This window comes from Oncorhynchus nerka, linkage group LG8 (assembly GCF_034236695.1).
Source record: "Oncorhynchus nerka isolate Pitt River linkage group LG8, Oner_Uvic_2.0, whole genome shotgun sequence".
Taxonomy (NCBI): domain Eukaryota; kingdom Metazoa; phylum Chordata; class Actinopteri; order Salmoniformes; family Salmonidae; genus Oncorhynchus; species Oncorhynchus nerka.
The window spans coordinates 378,315-402,830 of NC_088403.1; the positions used below are offsets into that span (position 1 = coordinate 378,315).

At 50.5% G+C, this 24,516-nt stretch overlaps 2 protein-coding genes across 2 annotated transcripts in view; one reads left to right on the top strand and one right to left on the bottom strand.

Annotated features, from left to right (window-relative positions):
• LOC135573006 (epidermal growth factor receptor kinase substrate 8-like) overlaps positions 1 to 24,516 on the top strand; it is a 135,595-nt gene that overhangs the window by 24,623 nt on the left and 86,456 nt on the right. The gene's annotated exons all lie outside the window — the stretch shown is intronic.
• Positions 36 to 932, bottom strand: LOC135573005 (uncharacterized). Its single transcript, XM_065022060.1, has one exon. It carries the CDS (start codon positions 930 to 932, stop codon positions 36 to 38), a length of 897 nt encoding a protein of 298 aa, XP_064878132.1.

Here is a 24,516-nt window from a genome sequence, read left to right on the forward strand (position 1 = left end):
TGAGCACATAGCTATAGGTGATGAATAGTAGTAGTCTAATCCAAAGGCCCGTTCTCTGTCATAGCTATAGGTGCTTCCTGGTTGGTAGGACTGTGTTCCCTGGTTGGTAGGAGGGTGTTCCCTGGTTGGTAGGAGGGTGTTCCCTGGTTGGTAGGAGGGTGTTCCCCGGTTGGTAGGAGGGTGTTCTCTGGTTGGTAGGAGGGTGTTCCCTGGTTGGTAGGATGTTGTTCCCTGGTTGGTAGGAGGGTGTTCCCTGGTTGGTAGGAGGGTGTTCCCTGGTTGGTAGGAGGGTGTTCTCTGGTTGGTAGGAGGGTGTTCCCTGGTTGGTAGGATGTTGTTCCCTGGTTGGTAGAAGGGTGTTCCCTGGTTGGTAGGAGGGTGTTCCCTGGTTGGTAGGAGGGTGTTCCCTGGTTGGTAGGAGGGTGTTCCCTGGTTGGTAGGAGGAACACTCCCTGGTTGGTAGGAGGGTGTTCCCTTGTTGGTAGGAGGGTGTTCCCTGAGGAGGGTGTTCCCTGGTTGGTAGGAGGGTGTTCCCTGGTTGGTAGGAGGGTGTTCCCTGGTTGGTAGGAGGGTGTTCTCTGGTTGGTAGGAGGGTGTTCCCTGGTTGGTAGGAGGGTGTTTCCTGGTTGGTAGGAGGGTGTTCCCTGGTTGGTAGGAGGGTGTTCCCTGGTTGGTAGGAGGGTGTTTCCTGGTTGGTAGGAGGGTGTTCCCTGGTTGGTAGGACGGTGTTCCCTGGTTGGTAGGAGGGTGTTCCCTGGTTGGTAGGAGGGTGTTCCCTGGTTGGTAGGAGGGTGTTCCTGGTTGGTAGGAGGGTGTTCCCTGGTTGGTAGGACGGTGTTCCCTGGTTGGTAGGAGGGTGTTCCCTGGTTGGTAGGAGGGTGTTCTCTGTTTTTATAGTGGAGTGGACCAGAGGTCTCGTTGATATCTTTCATGCGAACATCCAGCCCTTCCATCCAAAGCCCTTCCTAATGTCAATCAAACTGCTAAGATGTCATTTCAACATATTTTCACACACTTTGAATTGATTTGGATCGTAGCGTAAGTAATTCAAGACAAAGGCATACCGTAAAATCATGTAGAATATGGGGCGTTGAAGCATTGTGGGTCAATTCTGAGTCAAAGTGTTAAAGAGAAAAGTCAATACTCGGGACATTCTTGCTGTCCCCTCTGTCGCCGAGGCTTTGGGAATGAAACATGGTCTTTAACGAGAAGAAACACCTGTACACTGCTATTTCCTGCTTCAGATCACTACGCTTCTGAAACATGGTCTTTAACGAGAAGAAACACCTGAACACTGCTATTTCCTGCTTCAGATCACTACGCTTCTGAAACATGGTCTTTAACGAGAAGAAACACCTGTACACTGCTATTTCCTTCATCACTTCAGTTCACTACGCTTCTGAAACATGGTCTTTAACGAGAAGAAACACCTGTACACTGCTATTTCCTGCTTCAGTTCACTACGCTTCTGAAACATGGTCGTCCTCAACACCCTGTCTCTCTGCTTCCTCATTCACTTGACCTCTATGCTGTCCACAACACCCTGTCTCTCTGCTTCCTCATTCACTTGACCTCTATGCTGTCCACAACACCCTGTCTCTCTGCTTCCTCATTCACTTGACCTCTATGCTGTCCACAACACCCTGTCTCTCTGCTTCCTCATTCACTTGACCTCTATGCTGTCCGCTGCACCGTGACCAAACACTTGATCTTCTCTTAGCCGTTCCTCTCCAGTGTATGGTACCACCCACACACACACTGCAAGATTACATTGTGACTAAGAATGTCCTGCTACTCTTTCGCTGTGTTCAAGGGTTCCTTCAAGGTCCTGGGCTGCTTTGATGCTTGTGCTGCTACCATGTTGTGGTGCTGCCATGTTGTGGTGCTGCCATGTCTGCCATGTACTGGTGCTACCATGTTGTACTGCTACCATGTTGTGGTGCTGCCATGTAGTGGTGCTGCCATGTTGTACTGCTACCATGTTGTGGTGCTACCATGTTGTGGTGCTGCCATGTCTGCCATGTACTGGTGCTGCCATGTTGTACTGCTACCATGTTGTGGTGCTACCATGTTGTGGTGCTACCATGTTGTGGTGCTGCCATGTTGTGGTGCTGCCATGTTGTGGTGCTGCCATGTTGTGGTGCTACCATGTTGTGGTGATGCCATGTTGTGGTGCTGCCATGTTGTGGTGCTGCCATGTTGTGGTGCTGCCATGTTGTGGTGCTACCATGTTGTGGTGCTACCATGTTGTGGTGCTGCCATGTTGTGGTGCTACCATGTTGTACTGCTGCCATGTTGTGGTGCTACCATGTTGTGGTGTTACCATGTTGTATGCTGCCATGTTCTGGTGCTGCCATGTTGTGGTGCTACCATGTTGTGGTGATGCCATGTTGTGGTGCTACCATGTTGTGGTGCTGCCATGTTGTGGTGCTACCATGTTGTGGTGCTGCCATGTTGTGGTGCTGCCATGGTGCTGCCATGTTGTGGTGCTACCATGTTGTACTGCTACCATGTTGTGGTGCTGCCGTGTTGCACTGCTACCATGTTGTGGTGCTGCCATGTTGTGGTGCTGCCATGTTGTGGTGCTACCATGTTGTGGTGCTGCCATGTTGTACTGCTATCATGTTGTGGTGCTGCCATGTTGTACTGCTACCATGTTGTGGTGCTGCCATGTTGTACTGCTACCATGTTGTGGTGCTGCCATGTTGTGGTGCTGCCATGTTGTGGTGCTACCATGTTGTGGTGCTGCCATGTAGTGGTGCTGCCATGTTGTGGTGCTACCATGTTGTGTTGCTGCCATGTTGTGGTGCTACCATGTTGTAACGCTACCATGTTGTGGTGCTGCCATGTTGTGGTGCTACCATGTTGTAACGCTACCATGTTGTGGTGCTGCCATGTTGTGGTGCTGCCATGTTGTGGTGCTGCCATGTTGTGGTGCTACCATGTTGTGGTGCTGCCATGTTGTACCGCTACCATGTTGTGTTTTCATGTACTGCTACCATGCTGTGTTGTCATGTGATGCTACCATGCTGTGTTGTCATGTGTTGCTACCATGCTGTGTTGTCATGTGATGCTACCATGCTGTGTTGTCATGTGTTGCTACCATGCTGTGTTGTCATGTGTTGCTACCATGCTGTGTTGTCATGTGTTGTTGCCATGCTGTGTTGTCATGTGTTGTTGCCATGCTGTGTTGTCATGTGTTGCTACCATGCTGTGTTGTCATGTGTTGCTACCATGCTGTGTTGTCATGTGTTGTTGCCATGCTGTGTTGTCATGTGTTGCTACCATGCTGTGTTGTCATGTGTTGCTACCATGCTGTGTTGTCATGTGTTGTTGCCATGCTGTGTTGTCATGTGTTGTTGCTACCATGCTGTGTTGTCATGTGTTGTTGCCATGCTGTGTTGTCATGTGTTGCTACCATGCTGTGTTGTCATGTGTTGCTACCATGCTGTGTTGTCATGTGTTGTTGCCATGCTGTGTTGTCATGTGTTGCTACCATGCTGTGTTGTCATGTGTTGTTGCTACCATGCTGTGTTGTCATGTGTTGTTGCCATGCTGTGTTGTCATGTGTTGCTACCATGCTGTGTTGTAATGTTTTGCTACCATGCTGTGTTGTCATGTGTTGTTGCCATGCTGTGTTGTCATGTGTTGTTGCCATGCTGTGTTGTCATGTGTTGCTACCATGCTGTGTTGTCATGTGTTGTTGCCTTGCTGTGTTGTCATGTGTTGCTACCATGCTGTGTTGTCATGTGTTGCTACCATGCTGTGTTGTCATGTGTTGTTGCCATGCTGTGTTGTCATGTGTTGTTGCCATGCTGTGTTGTCATGTGTTGTTGCCATGCTGTGTTGTCATGTGTTGTTGCCATGCTGTGTTGCTACCATGCTGTGTTGTCATGTGTTGCTGCCATGCTGTGTTGTCATGTGTTGCTACCATGCTGTGTTGTCATGTGTTGCTACCATGCTGTGTTGTCATGTGTTGCTACCATGCTGTGTTGTCATGTGTTGTTGCCATGCTGTGTTGCTACCATGCTGTGTTGTCATGTGTCGTTGCCATGCTGTGTTGCTACCATGCTGTGTTGTCATGTGTCGTTGCCATGCTGTGTTATGTGTTGCTGCCATGCTGTGTTGTCATGTGTCGTTGCCATGCTGTGTTGTTGTCTCAGGTCTCTCTTTATCTAGTGTTGTGGTGTCCCTCTTGTCGTGATGTGTGTTTCGTCCAACATTATTATTCTTTATCCCAGTGCCCGCAGGAGGCCTGGGTAGGCAGTCATTATAAATAATAATGAGTTTTTAATTGACTTGCCTAGTTAAATAAACTTGAAATAAAAAATACAAGTCAATGGCTTCTCTTCTTCTGTCCTGTGTTATTGTCATACCAGTCCACCACTCTAGGTCTATGACCCCTGTGTTATTGCCATACCAGTCCACCACTCTAGGTCTATGACCCCTGTGTTAATGACATACCAGTCCACCACTCTAGGTCTATGACCCCTGTGTTAATGCCATACCAGTCCACCACTCTAGGTCTATGACCCCTGTGTTATTGACATACCAGTCCACCACTCTAGGTCTATGACCCCTGTGTTATTGACATACCAGTCCACCACTCTAGGTCTATGACCCCTGTGTTAATGACATACCAGTCCACCACTCTAGGTCTATGACCCCTGTGTTAATGACATACCAGTCCACCACTCTAGGTCTATGACCCCTGTGTTATTGTCATACCAGTCCACCACTCTAGGTCTATGACCCCTGTGTTAATGACATACCAGTCCACCACTCTAGGTCTATGACCCCTGTGTTAATGCCATACAAGTCCACCACTCTAGGTCTATGACCCCTGTGTTATTGTACCAGTCCACCACTCTAGGTCTATGACCCCTGTGTTATTGACATACCAGTCCACCACTCTAGGTCTATGACCCCTGTGTTATTGTCGTACCAGTCCACCACTCTAGGTCTATGACCCCTGTGTTATTGATGTACCAGTCCACCACTCTAGGTCTATGACCCCTGTGTTATTGACATACCAGTCCACCACTCTAGGTCTATGACCCCTGTGTTATTGACATACCAGTCCACCTCTCTAGGTCTATGACCCCTGTGTTATTGATGTACCAGTCCACCACTCTAGGTCTATGACCCCTGTGTTATTGATGTACCAGTCCACCACTCTAGGTCTATGACCCCTGTGTTATTGTTGTACCAGTCCACCACTCTAGGTCTATGACCCCTGTGTTATTGACATACCAGTCCACCACTCTAGGTCTATGACCCCTGTGTTATTGACATACCAGTCCACCACTCTAGGTCTATGACCCCTGTGTTAATGCCATACCAGTCCACCACTCTAGGTCTATGACCCCTGTGTTAATGCCATACCAGTCCACCACTCTAGGTCTATGACCCCTGTGTTATTGTCGTACCAGTCCACCACTCTAGGTCTATGACCCCTGTGTTATTGTCGTACCAGTCCACCACTCTAGGTCTATGACCCCTGTGTTATTGACATACCAGTCCACCACTCTAGGTCTATGACCCCTGTGTTATTGTCATACCAGTCCACCACTCTAGGTCTATGACCCCTGTGTTATTGACATACCAGTCCACCACTCTAGGTCTATGACCCATGTGTTATTGTCGTACCAGTCCACCACTCTAGGTCTATGACCCCTGTGTTATTGTCATACCAGTCCACCTCTCTAGGTCTATGACCCCTGTGTTATTGTTGTACCAGTCCACCACTCTAGGTCTATGACCCCTGTGTTATTGTCATACCAGTCCACCTCTCTAGGTCTATGACCCCTGTGTTATTGACATACCAGTCCACCTCTCTAGGTCTATGACCCCTGTGTTATTGACATACCAGTCCACCTCTCTAGGTCTATGACCCCTGTGTTATTGTTGTACCAGTCCACCTCTCTAGGTCTATGACCCCTGTGTTATTGTCGTACCAGTCCACCACTCTAGGTCTATGACCCCTGTGTTATTGACATACCAGTCCACCACTCTAGGTCTATGACCCCTGTGTTATTGATGTACCAGTCCACCACTCTAGGTCTATGACCCCTGTGTTATTGTACCAGTCCACCACTCTAGGTCTATGACCCCTGTGTTATTGTTGTACCAGTCCACCACTCTAGGTCTATGACCCCTGTGTTATTGACATACCCGTCCACCACTCTAGGTCTATGACCCCTGTGTTATTGACATACCAGTCCACCTCTCTAGGTCTATGACCCCTGTGTTATTGTCATACCAGTCCACCACTCTAGGTCTATGACCCCTGTGTTATTGACATACCAGTCCACCTCTCTAGGTCTATGACCCCTGTGTTATTGTCATACCAGTCCACCACTCTAGGTCTATGACCCCTGTGTTACTGTCATACCAGTCCACCACTCTAGGTCTATGACCCCTGTGTTATTGTCATACCAGTCCACCACTCTAGGTCTATGACCCCTGTGTTATTGTCATACCCGTGGTACAAGGATTCTCTACTCTATACATTGATTGTCTTGTCACATAAAACTGAAATTAGGTGAAATATTGGACTTTTGAGTAACCTAGGAAACGGCGGAGCGATTTTCTTCATATTGTACCTTTTAATAAAGGTCAGGAGAGGTCACCTGTGTTGGTAGTTTGACTTTGACCTTCGTTACCCTTTCTTTATAGATCAACTGAGTTGTTCTATTAAAGTGCCCCTGCTTTGTTGATGAGCAATAGCTCCGGTCGTCGTCATCGCCATCATCAGGAAGAGGTCAGCAGTTATTAATAAGTAGCGAGTTCATTAAAGCACCTCTCCAGTGACCTGCCTGGTAATTGGTGTCGTTAAAGCACCTCTCCAGTGACCTGCCTGGTAATTGGTGTCGTTAAAGCACCTCTCCAGTGACCTGCCTGGTAATTGGTTCGTTAAAGCACCTCTCCAGTGACCTGCCTGGTAATTGGTTCGTTAAAGCACCTCTCCAGTGACCTGCCTGGTAATTGGTGTTATGAGCCTTTCAGCTCCTCGTTCCATTCATCTCCCACAGGTACAACTTGTTTCCCTGGAGCTATGTCTCCTAAAACCCCTATCTATCTATTACCCTGTCTGTCTGTCTGTCTGTCTGTCTGTCTGTCTGTCTGTCTGTCTGTCTGTCTGTTCAAAGGGCTTTATTGGCATGGGAAACATACAGTGCCTTGCAAAAGTATTCATCCCCTTGGAGTTTTTCCTATTTTGTTGCAGTACAACCTGTAATTTAAATAGATTTTTAATTTGGATTTCATATAATGGAATAGTCCGAATTGGTGAAGTGAAATAAAAAAAATAACTTGTGAATTGAAAGAAAAGTGTTCTGTATTTTCAACCCCTACATAAGATCTGGTGCAACCAATTACCTTCAGAACTCACATCATTCATTAAATAAAGTCCACCGTGTGCAATCTAATTGTCACATGATCTGTCACATGATCTCATTATATATACACCTGTTCTGAAAGGCCCCAGAGTCTGCAACACCCCTAAGCAAGGTGCACCACCAAGCAAACAGCACCATGAAGAGCAAAGTTGTGGAGAAGTACCGATCAGGGTTGGATTATAAAACAATATCAGAAACTTTGAACAACCCACCATTAAATCCATTATTAAAAACATGGAAAGAATATGGCACCACAACAAACCTGCCAAGAGAGGGCCGCCCACCAAAACTCACAGACAAGGCAAGGAGGACATTAATCAGAGAGGCAACAAAGAGACCAAAGCTAACCCTGAAGGAGCTGCAAAGCTCTACAGCGGAGATGGGAGTATCTGTCCGTAGGACCACTTCAAGCCGTACACTCCACAGAGCTGGGCTTTACGGAAGAGTGGCCAGAAAGAGCCATTGCTCATACAAAAGGAATGTGGGAGACTCCCCAAACATATAGAAGAAGATACTCTGGTGAGATGAGACAAAACATGAGCTTTTTGGCCATCAAGGATAGCGCTATGTCTGGCACAAACCCAACACCTCTCATCACCCCAAGAACAGCATCCATCATGTTTATCTGCAGGGACTGGGAAACTGGTCAGAATTGAAAGATTGATGGATGGCGCTAAATACAGGGAAATTCTTGAGCCTTCCAGAGATTTGAGACTGGGACGGAGGTTCACCTTCCAGCATGACAATGACCCTAAGCATACTGCTAAAGCAACACTTGGGTGGTTTAAGGGAAAACATTTAAATGTTTTGGAATGGCCTAGTCAAAGCCCAGTCCTCAATCCCAATTCAGAATCTGTGGTATGACTTAAAGATTGCTGTACACCAGCGGAACCCATCCAACTTGAAGGAGCTGGAGCAGTTTTGCCTTGAAGAATGGGCAGAAATCCCAGTGGCCTCATGTGCCAAGCTTATAGAGACATACCCCAAGAGACTTGCAGCTATAATTGTAATTCTCTCTCTGTGTATTGTGTTGACTGATAAAGTACTGGTAACGTCTCTACTCGTTAGCTAGTGAGTCTGGGGGTGAAGGCTCTCCTCTGATGTGGGTCTAGAACAACTAGCTGTCTGCTGGGGCTCCTGAGAGATCTTTGATCAGGAGACACTAGGTTGTGTAATCATCGATCTTTTCCCTGCTTCTGGCCTGTTTAGAGGACAATATTTTCCCTGCTTCTGGCCTGTTTAGAGGACATTATTTTCCCTGACTCTGGCCTGTTTAGAGGACATTATTTTCCCTGCTTCTGGCCTGTTTAGAGGACAATATTTTCCCTGACTCTGGCCTGTTTAGAAGACATTATTTTCCCTGCTTCTGGCCTGTTTAGAAGACAATATTTTCCCTGACTCTGGCCTGTTTAGAGGACAATATTTTCCCTGCTTCTGGCCTGTTTAGAAGACATTATTTTCCCTGCTTCTGGCCTGTTTAGAAGACATTATTTTCCCTGCTTCTGGCCTGTTTAGAAGACATTATTTTCCCTGATTCTGGCCTGTTTAGAAGACATTATTTTCCCTGCTTCTGGCCTGTTTAGAAGACAATATTTTCCCTCCCTGACATGTTGTTGTTTATCCAGATGTTGAGTGATGCAACCAAATGGAACGGAATGGAACAGAACGCACTGCTGCATTAGAGGGATGTGGTCAGCAGGGACCGGAACCTTCCATGGGAACATTCTGATTGGCCCCTGTCCACCGGGTCAGAGTTCTGATTGGCTTCCGTCCAGTGGGTCAGAGTTCTGATTGGCCTCCGTCCAGTGGGTCAGAGTTCTGATTGGGCCCTGTCAATCCGCTCAGGCTTGTGATTGGCCTCCGTCCAGCGGTCGTCCATGGGGATGTCCACTGGTCCAGGAGTTGTATTTTAGGAAGTTCCCAGACTCTGGTATCAGTAAAGGCCACCAGTAATCCCTCCTCTCACGGCCCTGTGAGCTGATGTGTGTTGGACACGGGTGGGTTTTTCTCGCTCTGGGGAAATTGATTTAGATTTGAGCTCCAGTGAAAAAATGTCAGTTGATGATGATGGGAATATGAGTTTCCTCTGCAATCCTCGACCTAACTCTTCTGGCAGGTGAAATAGAGGCTTTTAATAGACTGCTCTGTATATGAACTCAGCAATCACAATAGTTATATACCGTAAGTCTCCTTAATGCTCAACTCAATTGAAATTGTATGATGTTTTAACAAAAAAAAGAAGCCATTGGGCCAAAACGCTTTGGGCAAATATGACGGCTTTAAACTTTATAACTGATCAAAGAACCATCCTACCTGGTCATTAGAGAAGCCCCTCCTACAGGAAGAACCATCCTACCTGGTCATTAGAGAAGCCCCTCCTACAGGAAGAACCATCCTACCTGGTCATTAGAGAAGCCCCTCCTACAGGAAGAACCGTCCTACCTGGTCATTAGAGAAGCCCCCTCCTCCTACAGGAAGAACCATCCTACCTGGTCATTAGAAACCCTCCTACAGGAAGAACCATCATACCTGGTCATTAGAGAAGCCCCTCCTACAGGAAGAACCATCCTACCTGGTCATTAGAGAAGCCCCTCCTACAGGAAGAACCATCCTACCTGGTCATTAGAGAAGCCCCTCCTACAGGAAGAACCATCCTACCTGGTCATTAGAGAAGCCCCTCCTACAGGAAGAACCATCATACCTGGTCATTAGAGAAGCCCCTCCTACAGGAAGAACCATCATACCTGGTCATTAGAGAAGCCCCTCCTACAGGAAGAACCATCATACCTGGTCATTAGAGAAGCCCCTCCTACAGGAAGAACCATCATACCTGGTCATTAGAGAAGCCCCTCCTACAGGAAGAACCATCATACCTGGTCATTAGAGAAGCCCCTCCTACAGGAAGAACCATCATACCTCATTAGAGAAGCCCCTCCTACAGGAAGAACCATCATACCTGGTCATTAGAGAAGCCCCTCCTACAGGAAGAACCATCATACCTGGTCATTAGAGAAGCCCCTCCTACAGGAAGAACCATCCTACCTGGTCATTAGAGAAGCCCCTCCTACAGGAAGAACCATCCTACCTGGTCATTAGAGAAGCCCCTCCTACAGGAAGAACCATCATACCTGGTCATTAGAGAAGGCCTGCCCCTCCTACAGGAAGAACCATCATACCTGGTCATTAGAGAAGCCCCTCCTACAGGAAGAACCATCCTACCTGGTCATTAGAGAAGCCCCTCCTACAGGAAGAACCATCATACCTGGTCATTAGAGAAGCCCCTCCTACAGGAAGAACCATCCTACCTGGTCATTAGAGAAGCCCCTCCTACAGGAAGAACCTCCTGGTCATTAGGAAGGAAGAACCATCATACCTGGTCATTAGAGAAGCCCCTCCTACAGGAAGAACCATCCTACCTGGTCATTAGAGAAGCCCCTCCTACAGGAAGAACCATCCTACCTGGTCATTCCTACAGGAAGAACCATCCTACTCCTTAGAGAAGCCCCTCCTAGGAAGAACCATCCTACCTGGTCATTAGAGAAGCCCCTCCTACAGGAAGAACCATCATACCTGGTCATTAGAGAAGCCCCTCCTACAGGAAGAACCATCATACCTGGTCATTAGAGAAGCCCCTCCTACAGGAAGAACCATCATACCTGGTCATTAGAGAAGCCCCTCCTACAGGAAGAACCATCATACCTGGTCAGGAAGAACCATCATACCTGGTCATTAGAAAGCCCCTCCTACAGGAAGAACCATCATACCTGGTCATTAGAGAAGCCCCTCCTACAGGAAGAACCATCATACCTGGTCATTAGAGAAGCCCCTCCTACAGGAAGAACCATCATACCTGGTCATTAGAGAAGCCCCTCCTACAGGAAGAACCATCATACCTGGTCATTAGAGAAGCCCCTCCTACAGGAAGAACCATCATACCTGGTCATTAGGTCATTAGAAGCCCCTCCTACAGGAAGAACCATCATACCTGGTCATTAGAGAAGCCCTCCTACAGGAAGAACCATCATACCTGGTCATTAGAGAAGCCCTACTCCTACAGGAAGAACCATCATACCTGGTCATTAGAGAAGCCCCTCCTACAGGAAGAACCATCCTACCTGGTCATTAGAGAAGCCCCTCCTACAGGAAGAACCATCATACCTGGTCATTAGAGACCCCTCCTACAGGAAGAACCATCATACCTGGTCATTAGAGAAGCCCCTCCTACAGGAAGAACCATCCCTGGTCATTAAGAAGCCCCTCCTACAGGAAGAACCATCATACCTGGTCATTAGAGGAAGCCCCTCCTACAGGAAGAACCATCATACCTGGTCATTAGAGAAGCCCCTCCTACAGGAAGAACCATCATACCTGGTCATTAGAGAAGCCCCTCCTACAGGAAGAACCATCATACCTGGAAGAACCCTCCTAAGAACCATCCTACCTGGTCATTAGAGAAGCCCCTCCTACAGGAAGAACCATCCTACCTGGTCATTAGAGAAGCCCCTCCTACAGGAAGAACCATCCTACCTCCTACAGGAAGAACCATCATTCATTAGAGAAGCCCCTCCTACAGGAAGAACCATCCTACCTGGTCATTAGAGAAGCCCCTCCTACAGGAAGAACCATCATACCTGGTCATTAGAGAAGCCCCTCCTACAGGAAGAACCATCCTACCTGGTCATTAGAGAAGCCCCTCCTACAGGAAGAACCATCCTACCTGGTCATTAGAGAAGCCCCTCCCCTTTCCTACAGGAAGAACATCCTAGGCTGGTCAGAGAAGCCCCTCCTCCTACAGGAAGAACCATCCTACCTGGTCATTAGAGAAGCCCCTCCTACAGGAAGAACCATCCTACCTGGTCATTAGAGAAGCCCCTCCTACCAGGAAGAACCATCCTACCTGGTCATTAGAGAAGCCCCTCCTACAGGAAGAACCATCATACCTGGTCATTAGAGGCCCCTCCTACAGGAAGAACCCCCCTCCCTCCTACAGGAAGAACCATCATACCTGGTCATTAGAGAAGCCCCTCCTACAGGAAGAACCATCATACCTGGTCATTAGAGAAGCCCCTACAGTCCCCTGGATGCCTTAGCCCTCTCCCTCCTACAGTAAGAACCATCAGCTGTCACCCGGAATGATACAGGAAGACCATCCTACCTGGTCATTAGAGAAGCCCCTCCTACAGGAAGAACCATCAGGCCTGGTCATTAGAGAAGCCCCTCCTACAGGAAGAACCATCAGGCCCTGGTCATTAGAGAAGCCCCTCCCCTCCTACAGGAAGAACCATCATACCTGGTCATTAGAGAAGCCCCTCCTACAGGAAGAACCATCAGGCCCTGGTCATTAGAGAAGCCCCTCCTACAGGAAGAACCATCAGGTCATTAGAGAAGCCCCTCCCTCTCCCTCCTAGGAAGAACCATCATACCTGGTCATTAGAGAAGCCCCCCTCCTACAGGAAGAACCATCATACCTGGTCATTAGAGAAGCCCCTCCTCCTACAGGAAGAACCATCCTACCTGGTCATTAGAGAAGCCCCTCCTCCCATCCTACAGGGAAGAACCATCCTACCTGGTCATTAGAAAGCCCCTCCTACAGGAAGAACCATCATACCTGGTCATTAGAGAAGCCCCAGGAAGAACCATCACCTGGTCAGGAAGAACCATCAGGCCTGGTCATTAGAGAAGCCCCCTCCTACAGGAAGAACCATCATACCTGGAAGAACCATCATCAGGCCCGGTCAGAGAAGCCCCTCCTACAGGAAGAACTGTCCTGGTCCCGGTCAGAGAAGCCCCTCCCCTCCTACAGGAAGAACCATCCTACCTGGTCATTAGAGAAGCCCCTCCTCCTACAGGAAGAACCATCCTACCTGGTCATTAGAGAAGCCCCTCCTACAGGAAGAACCATCCTACCTGGTCATTAGAAGAAGCCCCTCCTACAGGAAGAACCATCCTACCTGGTCATTAGAGAAGCCCCTCCTACAGGAAGAACCATCATACCTGGTCATTAGAGAAGCCCCTCCTACAGGAAGAACCATCAGGCCTGGTCATTAGAGAAGCCCCTCCTACAGGAAGAACCATCATACCTGGTCATTAGAGAAGCCCCTCCTACAGGAAGAACCATCATACCTGGTCATTAGAGAAGCCCCTCCTACAGGAAGAACCATCATACCTGGTCATTAGAGAAGCCCTCCTACAGGAAGAACCATCCTAAGAAGCCCCTCCTCCATCCTACCTGGTCATTAGAGGCCCGGTCCTACAGGAAGAACCCCTCCTACCCCTCCTAGGAAGAACCATCATACCTGGTCATTAGAGAAGCCCCTCCTACAGGAAGAACCATCATACCTGGTCATTAGAGAAGCCCCTCCTACAGGAAGAACCATCAGGTCATTAGAGAAGCCCCTCTCCCATCCTACAGGAAGAACCATCAGGCCTGGTCATTAGAGAAGCCCCTCCTACAGGAAGAACTGTCACCTGGTCATTAGAGAAGCCCCTCCTCCCTCCTACCTGGTCATTAGAGAAGCTGGAAGAACCATCAGGCCTGGTCATTAGCCCCTCCTACAGGAAGAACCATCATACCTGGTCATTAGAGCCCCTCCCCTCCTAAGCCCCTCCTACAGGAAGAACCATCATACCTGGTCATTAGAGAAGCCCCTCCTACAGGAAGAACCAAGAACCATCACTTGGTCATTAGGAAGCCCCCTCCTAAACCATCATACCTGGTCATTAGCCCTCCTACAGGTCATACCTGGTCATTAGAGAAGCCCCTCCCTACAGGAAGAACCATCATACCTGGTCATCCTACAGGAAGAACCATCATACCTGGTCATTAGAGCTCCCTCCTACAGGAAGAACCATCATACCTGGTCATTAGAGAAGCCCCTCCTACAGGAAGAACCATCATACCTGGTCATTAGAGAAGCCCCTCCTACAGGAAGAACCCCTCCATTAGAGAAGCCCTCCTACAGGAAGAACCATCATACCTGGTCATTAGAGAAGCCCCTCCTACAGGAAGAACCATCATACCTGGTCATTAGAGAAGCCCCTCCTACAGGAAGAACCATCATACCTGGTCATTAGAGAAGCCCCTCCTACAGGAAGAACCATCATACCTGGTCATTAGAGAAGCCCCTCCTACAGGAAGAACCATCATACCTGGTCATTAGAGAAGCCCCTCCTACAGGAAGAACCATCATACCTGGTCATTAGAGAAGCCCCTCCTACAGGAAGAACCATCATACCTGGTCATTAGAGAAGCCCCCCTCCTACAGGAAGAACCATCAGGTCATTAGAGAAGCCCCTCCTACAGGAAGAACCATCCTGCCCTGGTCATTAGAGAAGCCCTCCTACAGGAAGAACCATCATACCTGGTCATTAGAGAAGCCCCTCCTACAGGAAGATACCTGTCAACCAAGAACCATCCTACCTGGTCATTAGAGAAGCCTCCTACAGGAACCATCATACCTGGTCATTAGAGAAGCCCCTCCTCACAGGAAGCCATCCCCTGGTCATTAGAGAAGCCCCTCCTACAGGAAGAACCATCATACCTGGTCATTAGAAGAAGGTCCCCTCCCAGGAAGAACCTCCTACCTGGTCAGGAAGAACCATCCTACCCATCATACCTGGTCATTAGAGAAGCCCCTCCTACAGGAAGAACCATCATACCTGGTCATTAGAGAAGCCCCTCCCCCTCATACAGGAAGAACTCTCAGGAAGAACTGTCAGGCCCGGTAGAGAAGCCCTGCCCCTCCTACAGGAAGAACTGTCAGGCCCGGTAGGGAAGCTCTGCCCCACTCCCTCCTACAGGAAGAACGGTCAGGCCCGGTAGAGAAGCCCCACTCCCTCCTACAGGAAGAACGGTCAGGCCCGGTAGAGAAGCCCCACTCCCTCCTACAGGAAGAACGGTCAGGCCCGGTAGAGAAGCCCCTCTCCCTCCTACAGGAAGAACGGTCAGGCCCGGTAGAGAAGCCCCTCTCCCTCCTACAGGAAGAACTGTCAGGCCCGGTAGAGAAGCCCCTCTCCCTCCTACAGGAAGAACGGTCAGGCCCGGTAGAGAAGCCCCACTCCCTCCTACAGGAAGAACGGTCAGGCCCGGTAGAGAAGCCCCTCTCCCTCCTACAGGAAGAACTGTCAAGCCCGGTAGAGAAGCCCCTCTCACTCCTACAGGAAGAACGGTCAGGCCCGGTAGAGAAGCCCCTCTCCCTCCTACAGTATGAACTGTCAGGCCCGGTAGAGATGCCCCTCTCCCTCCTACAGTATCAGCTGTCAGGCCCCGTAGAGATGCCCTGCCCCTTTCCCTCCTACAGTATCAGCTGTCAGGCCCGGTAGAGATGCCCTGCCCCTCTCCCTCCTACAGTATCAGCTGTCAGGCCCGGTAGAGATGCCCCTCTCCCTCCTACAGTATCAGCTGTCAGGCCCGGTAGAGATGCCCCTCTCCCTCCTACAGTATCAGCTGTCAGGCCCGGTAGAGATGCCCCTCTCCCTCCTACAGTATCAGCTGTCAGGCCCCGTAGAGATGCCCTGCCCCTTTCCCTCCTACAGTATCAGCTGTCAGGCCCGGTAGAGATGCCCTGCCCCTCTCCCTCCTACAGTATCAGCTGTCAGGCCCGGTAGAGATGCCCTGTCGCTCTCCCTCCTACAGTATCAGCTGTCAGGCCCGGTAGAGATGCCCTGCCCCTCTCCCTCCTACAGTATCAGCTGTCAGGCCCGGTAGAGATGCCCTGCCCCTCTCCCTCCTACAGTATCAGCTGTCAGGCCCGGTAGAGATGCCCTGCCCCTCTCCCTCCTACAGGAAGAACAGTCAGGCCCGGTAGAGAAGCCCCTCTCCCTCCTACAGGAAGAACTGTCCCTCTCCCTCCTACAGGAAGAACGGTCAGGCCCTGGTAGGAAGCACCTCTCCCTCCTACAGTATGAACTGTCAGGCCCGGTAGAGAAGCCCCTCCCCTCCTACAGGAAGAACTGTCAGGCCCGGTAGAAAGCCCCACTCCCTCCTACAGGAAGAACTGTCAGGCCCGGTAGAGAAGCCCCTCTCCCTCCTACAGGAAGAACTGTCAGGCCCGGTAGAGAAGCCCCACTCCCTCCTAAGCCCCTCCCCCTCCACTCCCTCCTACAGGAAGAACTGTCAGGCCCGGTAGAGAAGCCCCTCTCCCTCCTACAGGAAGAACTGTCAGGCCCGGTAGAGAAGCCCCTCTCCCTCCTACAGGAATAACTGTCAGGCCCGGTAGAGATGCCCCTCTCCTCCTACAGGAAGAACTGTCAGGCCCGGTAGAGAAGCCCCACTCCCTCCTCCTCTCCTGTCAGGAAGAACTCTCTACAGGAAGAACTGCCCCCGGTAGAGAAGCCCCACTCCCTCCTACAGGAAGAACTGTCAGGCCCGGTAGAGAAGCCCCACTCCCCCTACCTAGAACTGTCAGGCCCGGTCTCCCCCCTCTCCCTCCTACAGGAAGAACTGTCAGGCCCGGTAGAGAAGCCCCTCTCCCTCCTACAGGAATAACTGTCTCCCGGTGAGATGCCCCTCTCCCTCCTACAGGAAGAAGATGCCCCTCTCCCCTCCTACAGGAAGAACTGTCAGGCCCGGTAGGAAGAACTGTCAGGCCCGGTAGAGAAGCCCCTCTCCCTCCTACAGGAAGAACTGTCAGGCCCGGTACAGGAAGAACTGTCAGGCCCGGTAGAGAAGCCCCACTCCCTCCTACAGGAAGAACTGTCAGGCCCGGTAGAGAAGCCCCACTCCCTCCTACAGGAAGAACTGTCAGGCCCGGTAGAGAAGCCCCACTCCCTCCTACAGGAACTGAGGCCCGGTCACTCCCTCCTACAGGAAGAACTCAGGCCCGGTAGAGAAGCCCCTCTCCCTCCTACAGGAAGAACTGTCAGGAAGAAGCCCCTCTCCCTCCTACAGGAATAACTGTCAGGCCCGGTAGAGATGCCCCTCTCCCTCCTACAGGAAGAACTGTCAGGCCCGGTAGAGAAGCCCCTCTCCCTCCTACAGGAAGAACTGTCAGGCCCGGTAGAGAAGCCCCTCTCCCTCCTACAGGAAGAACTGTCAGGCCCGGTAGAGAAGCCCCACTCCCTTCTACAGGAAGAACTGTCAGGCCCGGTAGAGAAGCCCCACTCCCTCCTACAGTATGAACTGTCAGGCCCGGTAGAGAAGCCCCACTCCCTCCTAAAGGAAGAACTGTCAGGCCCGGTAGAGAAGCCCCTCTCCCTCCTACAGGAAGAACTGTCAGGCCCGGTAGAGAAGCCCCTCTCCCTCCTACAGGAATAACTGTCAGGCCCGGTAGAGATGCCCCTCTCCCTCCTACAGGAATAACTGTCAGGCCCGGTAGAGATGCCCCTCTCCCTCCTACAGGAAGAACTGTCAGGCCCGGTAGAGAAGCCCCTCTCCCTCCTACAGTATGAACTGTCAGGCCCGGTAGAGAAGCCCTGCCTCTCTCCCTCCTACAGGATGAACTGTCAGGCCCGGTAGAGAAGCCCTGCCCCTCTCCCTCCTACAGTATCAGCTGTCAGGCCCCGTAGAGATGCCCTGCCCCTCTCCCTCCTACAGTATCAGCTGTCAGGCCCGGTAGAGATGCCCTGCCTCTCTCCCTCCTACAGTATCAGCTGTCAGGCCCGGTAGAGATTCCCCTCTCCCTCCTACAGTATCAGCTGTCAGGCCCGGTAGAGATGCCCCTCTCCCTCCTACAGTATCAACTGTCAGGCCCGGTAGAGATGCCCTGCCCCTCTCCCTCCTACAGTATCAGCTGTCAGGCCCGGTAGAGATGCCCTGCCCCTCTCCCTCCTACAGTATCAGCTGTCAGGCCTGGTAGAGATGCCCTGCCCCTCTCCCTCCTACAGTATCAGCTGTCAGGCCCGGTCTCCCTCCTACAGTATCAACTGTCAGGCCCGGTAGAGATGCCCTGCCCCTCTCCCTCCTACAGTATCAGCTGTCAGGCCCGGTAGAGATGCCCCTCTCCCTCCTACAGTATCAGCTGTCCCTAGAGATGCCCCTCTCCTCCTACAGTATCAGCTGTCAGGCCTGGTAGAGATGCCCTGCCCTGTCTCTCCCTCCTACAGTATCAGCTGTCAGGCCTGGTAGAGATGCCCCTCTCTCCTCCTACAGTATCAACTGTCAGGCCCGGTAGAGATGCCCTGCCCCTCTCCCTCCTACAGTATCAGCTGTCAGGCCCGGTAGAGATGCCCTGCCCCTCTCCCTCCTACAGTATCAGCTGTCAGGCCTGGTAGAGATGCCCTGCCCCTCTCCCTCCTACAGTATCAGCTGTCAGGCCCGGTAGAGATGCCCCTCTCCCTCCTACAGTATCAACTGTCAGGCCCGGTAGAGATGCCCTGCCCCTCTCCCTCCTACAGTATCAGCTGTCAGGCCCGGTAGAGATGCCCCTCTCCCTCCTACAGTATCAGCTGTCAGGCCCGGTAGAGATGCCCCTCTCCCTCCTACAGTATCAGCTGTCAGGCCCGATAGAGATGCCCCTCTCTCCATCAGCTGTCAGGCCCGTGAGAAGACTCTCCATTCCTCCAGGGTGACGCTGGCTGGTTTATTTTTGAGGAATCAATTAAAGCTCTGAACGCTCTGGGAACAATTAACAGAGCAGAGATGATTCTGGGTATTATCCAGGAAGGGACCAGTAGAGGCCTGTGGGTATTATCTGGGGTGCGACTGAGCTTAGCTGAGTTTACACTGAGGACAGATGGTGTCAGGAACACTTCCTCTCTCTTCTCTCTCTCCGTCTGGACCATGACTCAACACAACATGGCTGCTGGTAAATGTGTAACGAGGACACCAGTCTGTTGTTATTGACCTGGTACCGTCTGAATTCTTCAAATTCATACATCAATGTTCCTTGAAAACAAAACCTGGGAAATAGCCTTGTGAATTCCTTTCTTCCAAGTTGCTCTTTATCTGAGTGTTTTCCTTCTGTTGCTCAGCCTTTCACAACCTTCCCAAAGCATTTGTCTCTGTCCTAACAGCCTTTTTTATCAGCTTTTTGATTGTGAGTGAGAGTTCCCACCTATTCCTCTACTACTGTATGTTTCAACAGACCTCACGTCACCATGGTGATGCACTACTACCTGTCAACCACACGTCACCATGGTGATGCACTACTACCTGTCAACCTCACGTCACCATGGTGATGCACTACTACCTGTCAACCACACGTCACCATGGTGATGCACTACTACCTGTCAACCACACGTCACCATGGTGATGCACTACTACCTGTCAACCACACGTCACCATGGTGATGCACTACTACCTGTCAACCACACGTCACCATGGTGATGCACTACTACCTGTCAACCACACGTCACCATGGTGATGGTCCTGCTAGGAGAAGAGGTCCTGTCAACCACACGTCCTGAGGGTGTTAGGTCCTGCTAGGAGAAGAGGTCCTGCTAGGAGAAGAGGTCCTGCTAGGAGAAGAGGTCCTGCTAGGAGAAGAGGTCCTGCTAGGAGAAGAGGTCCTGCTAGGAGAAGAGGTCCTGCTAGGAGAAGAGGTCCTGCTAGGAGAAGAGGTCCTGCTAGGAGAAGAGGTCCTGCTAGGAGAAGAGGTCCTGCTAGGAGGAGAGGGACTCTAGCAGTAATCAGGTATTTTAGAGGTCAGACTCTGGAATGTGGCTCGCTACATCAGAGGATTCAGTTTCACAGTGGAGTGTCACCCTGGTACACACGTTTATCCCTCTCTCCCTCGCCTCTCCTCCTTCCTCCTCCACTCCCTCCTCCTCTCTTCTATCTCTCTCTCCCTCGCCTCTCCTCCTTCCTCCTCCACTCCCTCCTCCTCTCTTCTATCCCTCTCTCCCCTCCACTCCTCCTCCTCCTTCAGACCCTCTCCCCCCCTCCTCTCCTTCTTGACAAACTCTCTCCCAAAGCCTCTCCTCCTTCCTCCTCCACTCCCTCCTTCCTCTCTTCTATCCCTCTCTCCCTCGCCTCTCCTCCTTCCTCCTCCACTCCCTCCTCCTCTCTTCTATCCCTCTCTCCCTCGCCTCTCCTCCTTCCTCCTCCACTCCCTCCTTCCTCTCTTCTATCCCTCTCTCCCTCGCCTCTCCTCCTTCCTCCTCCACTCCCTCCTTCCTCTCTTCTATCCCTCTCTCCCTCACCTCTCCTCCTTCCTCCCTCCACTCCCTCCTCCTCTCTCTATCCCTTGACTCCTCCCTCTCCTCCTTCCTCCTCCTCTCCAGGTTGTCTCTTCCATCCCTCCTCTCCTCACCTCCTCCTTCCTCCTCCACTGACTCCTCCTCTCTTCTCCTCCTCGCCTCTCCTCCTTCCTCCTCCACTCCCTCCTTCCTCTCTTCTATCTCTCTCTCCCTCGCCTCTCCTCCTTCCTCCTCCACTCCCTCCTCCTCTCTTCTATCCCTCTCTCCCTCGCCTCTCCTCCTTCCTCCTCCACTCCCTCCTCCTCTCTTCTATCCCTCTCTCCCTCGCCTCTCCTCCTTCCTCCTCCACTCCCTCCTTCCTCTCTTCTATCCCTCTCTCCCTCGCCTCTCCTCCTTCCTCCCCCACTCCTGTCTCCGCCTACCTCTCTTCTCTCTCCCCACTTCCCTTCTCCTCTCCCCTGTCAGCCTATCCCCAGCCATTGAGTAGCTCCTGGAACACCCATTCGCAGGCCTCTCCTCTCTCCACGCTCCTCCTCTCCTCTCTCCTCTCTCCTTTGTTCAACAGAGGGAGATTATGGAGGGTTCCTGGAACTTCCTCCCAGTGCAGGCCTCTCTCCTCTCCTCTCTGGTCAACAGAGGGAGATTAGGCAGGGTTATGGAGGAGTGCTGGGTAATGGCCATTTCTGTTGTGGTCAGTTACCATGGTGAGGAGCTTAAGAAGGTAGGGGAAGTGCATGGGGTTAGAAGCAGTTTCAAGGGACAGTCTCTCTCTCTCTCTCTACCTCTACCTCTACCTCTCTCTCTACCTCTCTCTCTACCTCTCTCTCTACCTCTCTCTCTACCTCTCTCTCTTCTCTCTCTCTTCTCTCTCTCTCTCTCTTCTCTCTCTCTCTCTCTTCTCTCTCTACCTCTCTTCTCTCTCTACCTCTATCTCTCTACCCCTCTCTCTCTCTCTACCCCTCTCTCTCTCTACCCAGGCTCTCTCTCTCTCTCTCTCTCTCTCTTCTCTTCCACCCCTCTTGACTCCATCTCTAGTCTCCACCTCTGACTACTTCTCTTCACTCTTGACTCTCTTGTAGTTCTCTTCTTGACTCTCTCTCTCTCTTCTAGTCTTCCACCTTGACCCCTCTCTCCATGTAGTTCCACCTTGACTCTTGTCTCTCTCACCTCTCTCTCTCTCTTCTCTCTCTTCTCACCTCTCTCTCTCTCTGTCTTCCTCTCTTGACTCTCTTCTACCTTCCTCTCTTGACTCTCTCTCTTGTCTTCCTACCTCTCTCTCTCTCTCTACCTCTCTTCTCTTCCTCTCTACCTCTCTCCATGTACCTCTCTCTCCTCTACTCTTCTCACTCTCTCCCTCTCTCCTCTGACTCTCTACCCCTCTGTAGTTCTACCTCTGACTCAGGTTCTCTTCTACCTCTGACTCAGGTTGTAGTTCTCACCTTGACTCTTTCTCTCTTCTCCTCTCTCTACCCCTCTCTCCATCTCTACATCTCTCTCTTCCACCTTGACTACCCCTTGTCTTCCCCTCTCTCTACTCTTTGTCTTCTCCTTGACTACCCCTTGTCTTCCCCCTTGACTCAGGTTGAAGTTCCACCTTGACTCCAGGTTGTAGTTCCTCCCCTCTCTCCGGTTGTAGTTCCACCTTGACTACTTGTAGTTCCACCTCTCTACAGGTTGTAGTTCTCACCTTGACTACAGTTTGTAGTTCCACCTTGACTACAGGTTGTAGTTCCACCTTGACTCCAGCTTGTAGTTCTCCTTGACTCCAGGTTGTAGTTCCACCTTGACTACAGTTTGAAGTTCCACCTTGACTCCAGGTTGTAGTTCCACCTTGACTCCAGGTTGTAGTTCCACCTTGACTCTCAGGTTCTCTCCATCTCTAGTTCTCCTCTCTGACTCCAGGTTGTAGTTCCACCTTGACTACAGGTTGAAGTTACCCCTTGACTCCTCTCTTGTAGTTCCACCTCTGACTCTCTCTTGTCTCTCTCTCTCCCTCTCTCCTTGTCCCTCTTCCTACCTTGACTCCCGGTTGTAGTTCCACCTTGACTCTTGTAGTTCCACCTTGACTACAGGTTGACTCTCCACCTTGACTCTCTTCTCTTCCTCCTTGACTCCAGGTTGTAGTTCCCTTGACTCCATCTCTATCTCTCTCTCTCTCTCTACCCCTTGTATTTCCACCTTGACTCCAGGTTGTAGTTCCACTCTTGACTCAGTTTGAAGTTCTCCCCTTGACTCTCAGGTTGTAGTTCCACCTTGACTCTCAGGTTGTAGTTCTCTACTCTTGACTCCTTGTCCATTCCACCTTGACTACATTGAAGTTCCACCTTGACTCCAGGTTGTAGTTCCACCTCTGACTACAGGTTGTAGTTCCACCTTGACTCCGTCCTCGTTCTCTCTCTCTCTCTCTCCTCTCTCTACCCCTTGTCTCACCTTGACTCTTGTAGTTCCACCTTGACTCAGGTTGAAGTTCCACCTTGACTCCAGGTTGTAGTTCCACCTTGACTACAGGCTGTCTTCCACCTCTCTACTCTTGTCTTCCATCTCTACATCTCTCTCTCTCTTCTCTCTTCCCCCTTGACTCTCTCTTGTAGTTCCACCTTGACTCTCTTGTAGTTCCACCTTGACTACAGGCTGTAGTTCCACCTTGACTCTCAGGCTGTCTTCTCCTTGACTCCTCTAATGGTTGTTGGTTCATTGACTATATTGTAGTTCCAAAGCAAGTGACTCAGGTTTAGTTCCACCTTGACTCCAGGTTGTAGTTCCACCTTGCAAATAGGTTGATAGTTCCACCTTGACTACAGGTTGTAGTTCCACCTTGACTACACACACAGATCCACCTACACATACACAGGTTGTAGTTCACACCACACTCAGGTTGTAGTTCACACACATGACTCACACACACAGTTCCACCTTGACTCACAGGTTGTACCACCTTGACTACACAGGTTGACAGTTCCACTTGACCCAGGTCCCTCCCTTCCACCCTGACTGCAAAAGAGTTGGGTTCCACCTTGACTCAGGTTGCTATTCAGCAACAGCAGAGCAGGTTGCTACCGGTTCACCTTGACTCCAGAGGTCACCTGTTGCTGAGGCCAGATAGGAGGAGCCAGAGCTTCAATCACTGATAGGGGGAGGTTGAGTTCCAAAAATGATATACATTTGAGATAAAAATATATAAGTTTGATCAAAAATTCCACCTTGACTCTTTACTTCCACTCTTTAACATCATCCTCAGCTCTGGCATCTTCCCCAGTATTTGGAACTAAGAACTTGAGTTCCCCAATCCACAAAAGGGAGACAAATTTGACCCCAATAACTACCGTGATATATGCGTCACCTTGCACCTTGGGAAAATCCTCTGCAGATATGTACATTCCACAGTGAAAACAATGTTGAGCAAATATCAAATTGGTTTTACCAAATGACTCCAGACCACGTAGTTCACCCTGACTAATTGACAAACAAAACAAACCAAAGCAAAGTATTCTCATGCTTTGACTCAGGTTTCAAAAAGTTTCTACCAGTTTGGCATGAGGTTGTAGTTCAAATGGATGGAAAGTGGTGTTCCACCTTGAAACATACGACATTATAAAATCCACCTGTACACAAACAACAAGTTGTAGTTAAAATGGCAAAAAACACACATCTCTTTCCACCTTGACTCCACGTTGTAGTTCCACCTTGACTCCAGGTTGTAGTTCCACCTTGACTCCAGGTTGTAGTTCCACCTTGACTACAGTTTGAAGTTCCACCTTGACTCCAGGTTGTAGTTCCACCTTGACTCCAGGTTGTAGTTCCACCTTGACTCCAGGTTGTAGTTCCACCTTGACTTTGACTCTCAGGTTGTAGTTCCACCTTGACTACAGGTTGAAGTTCCACCTTGACTCCAGGTTGTAGTTCCACCTTGACTCAGGTTGTAGTTCCACCTTGACTCCAGGTTGTAGTTCCACCTTGACTACAGGTTGTAGTTCCACCTTGACTCAGGTTGTAGTTCCACCTTGACTACAGGTTGTAGTTCCACCTTGACTCAGGTTGT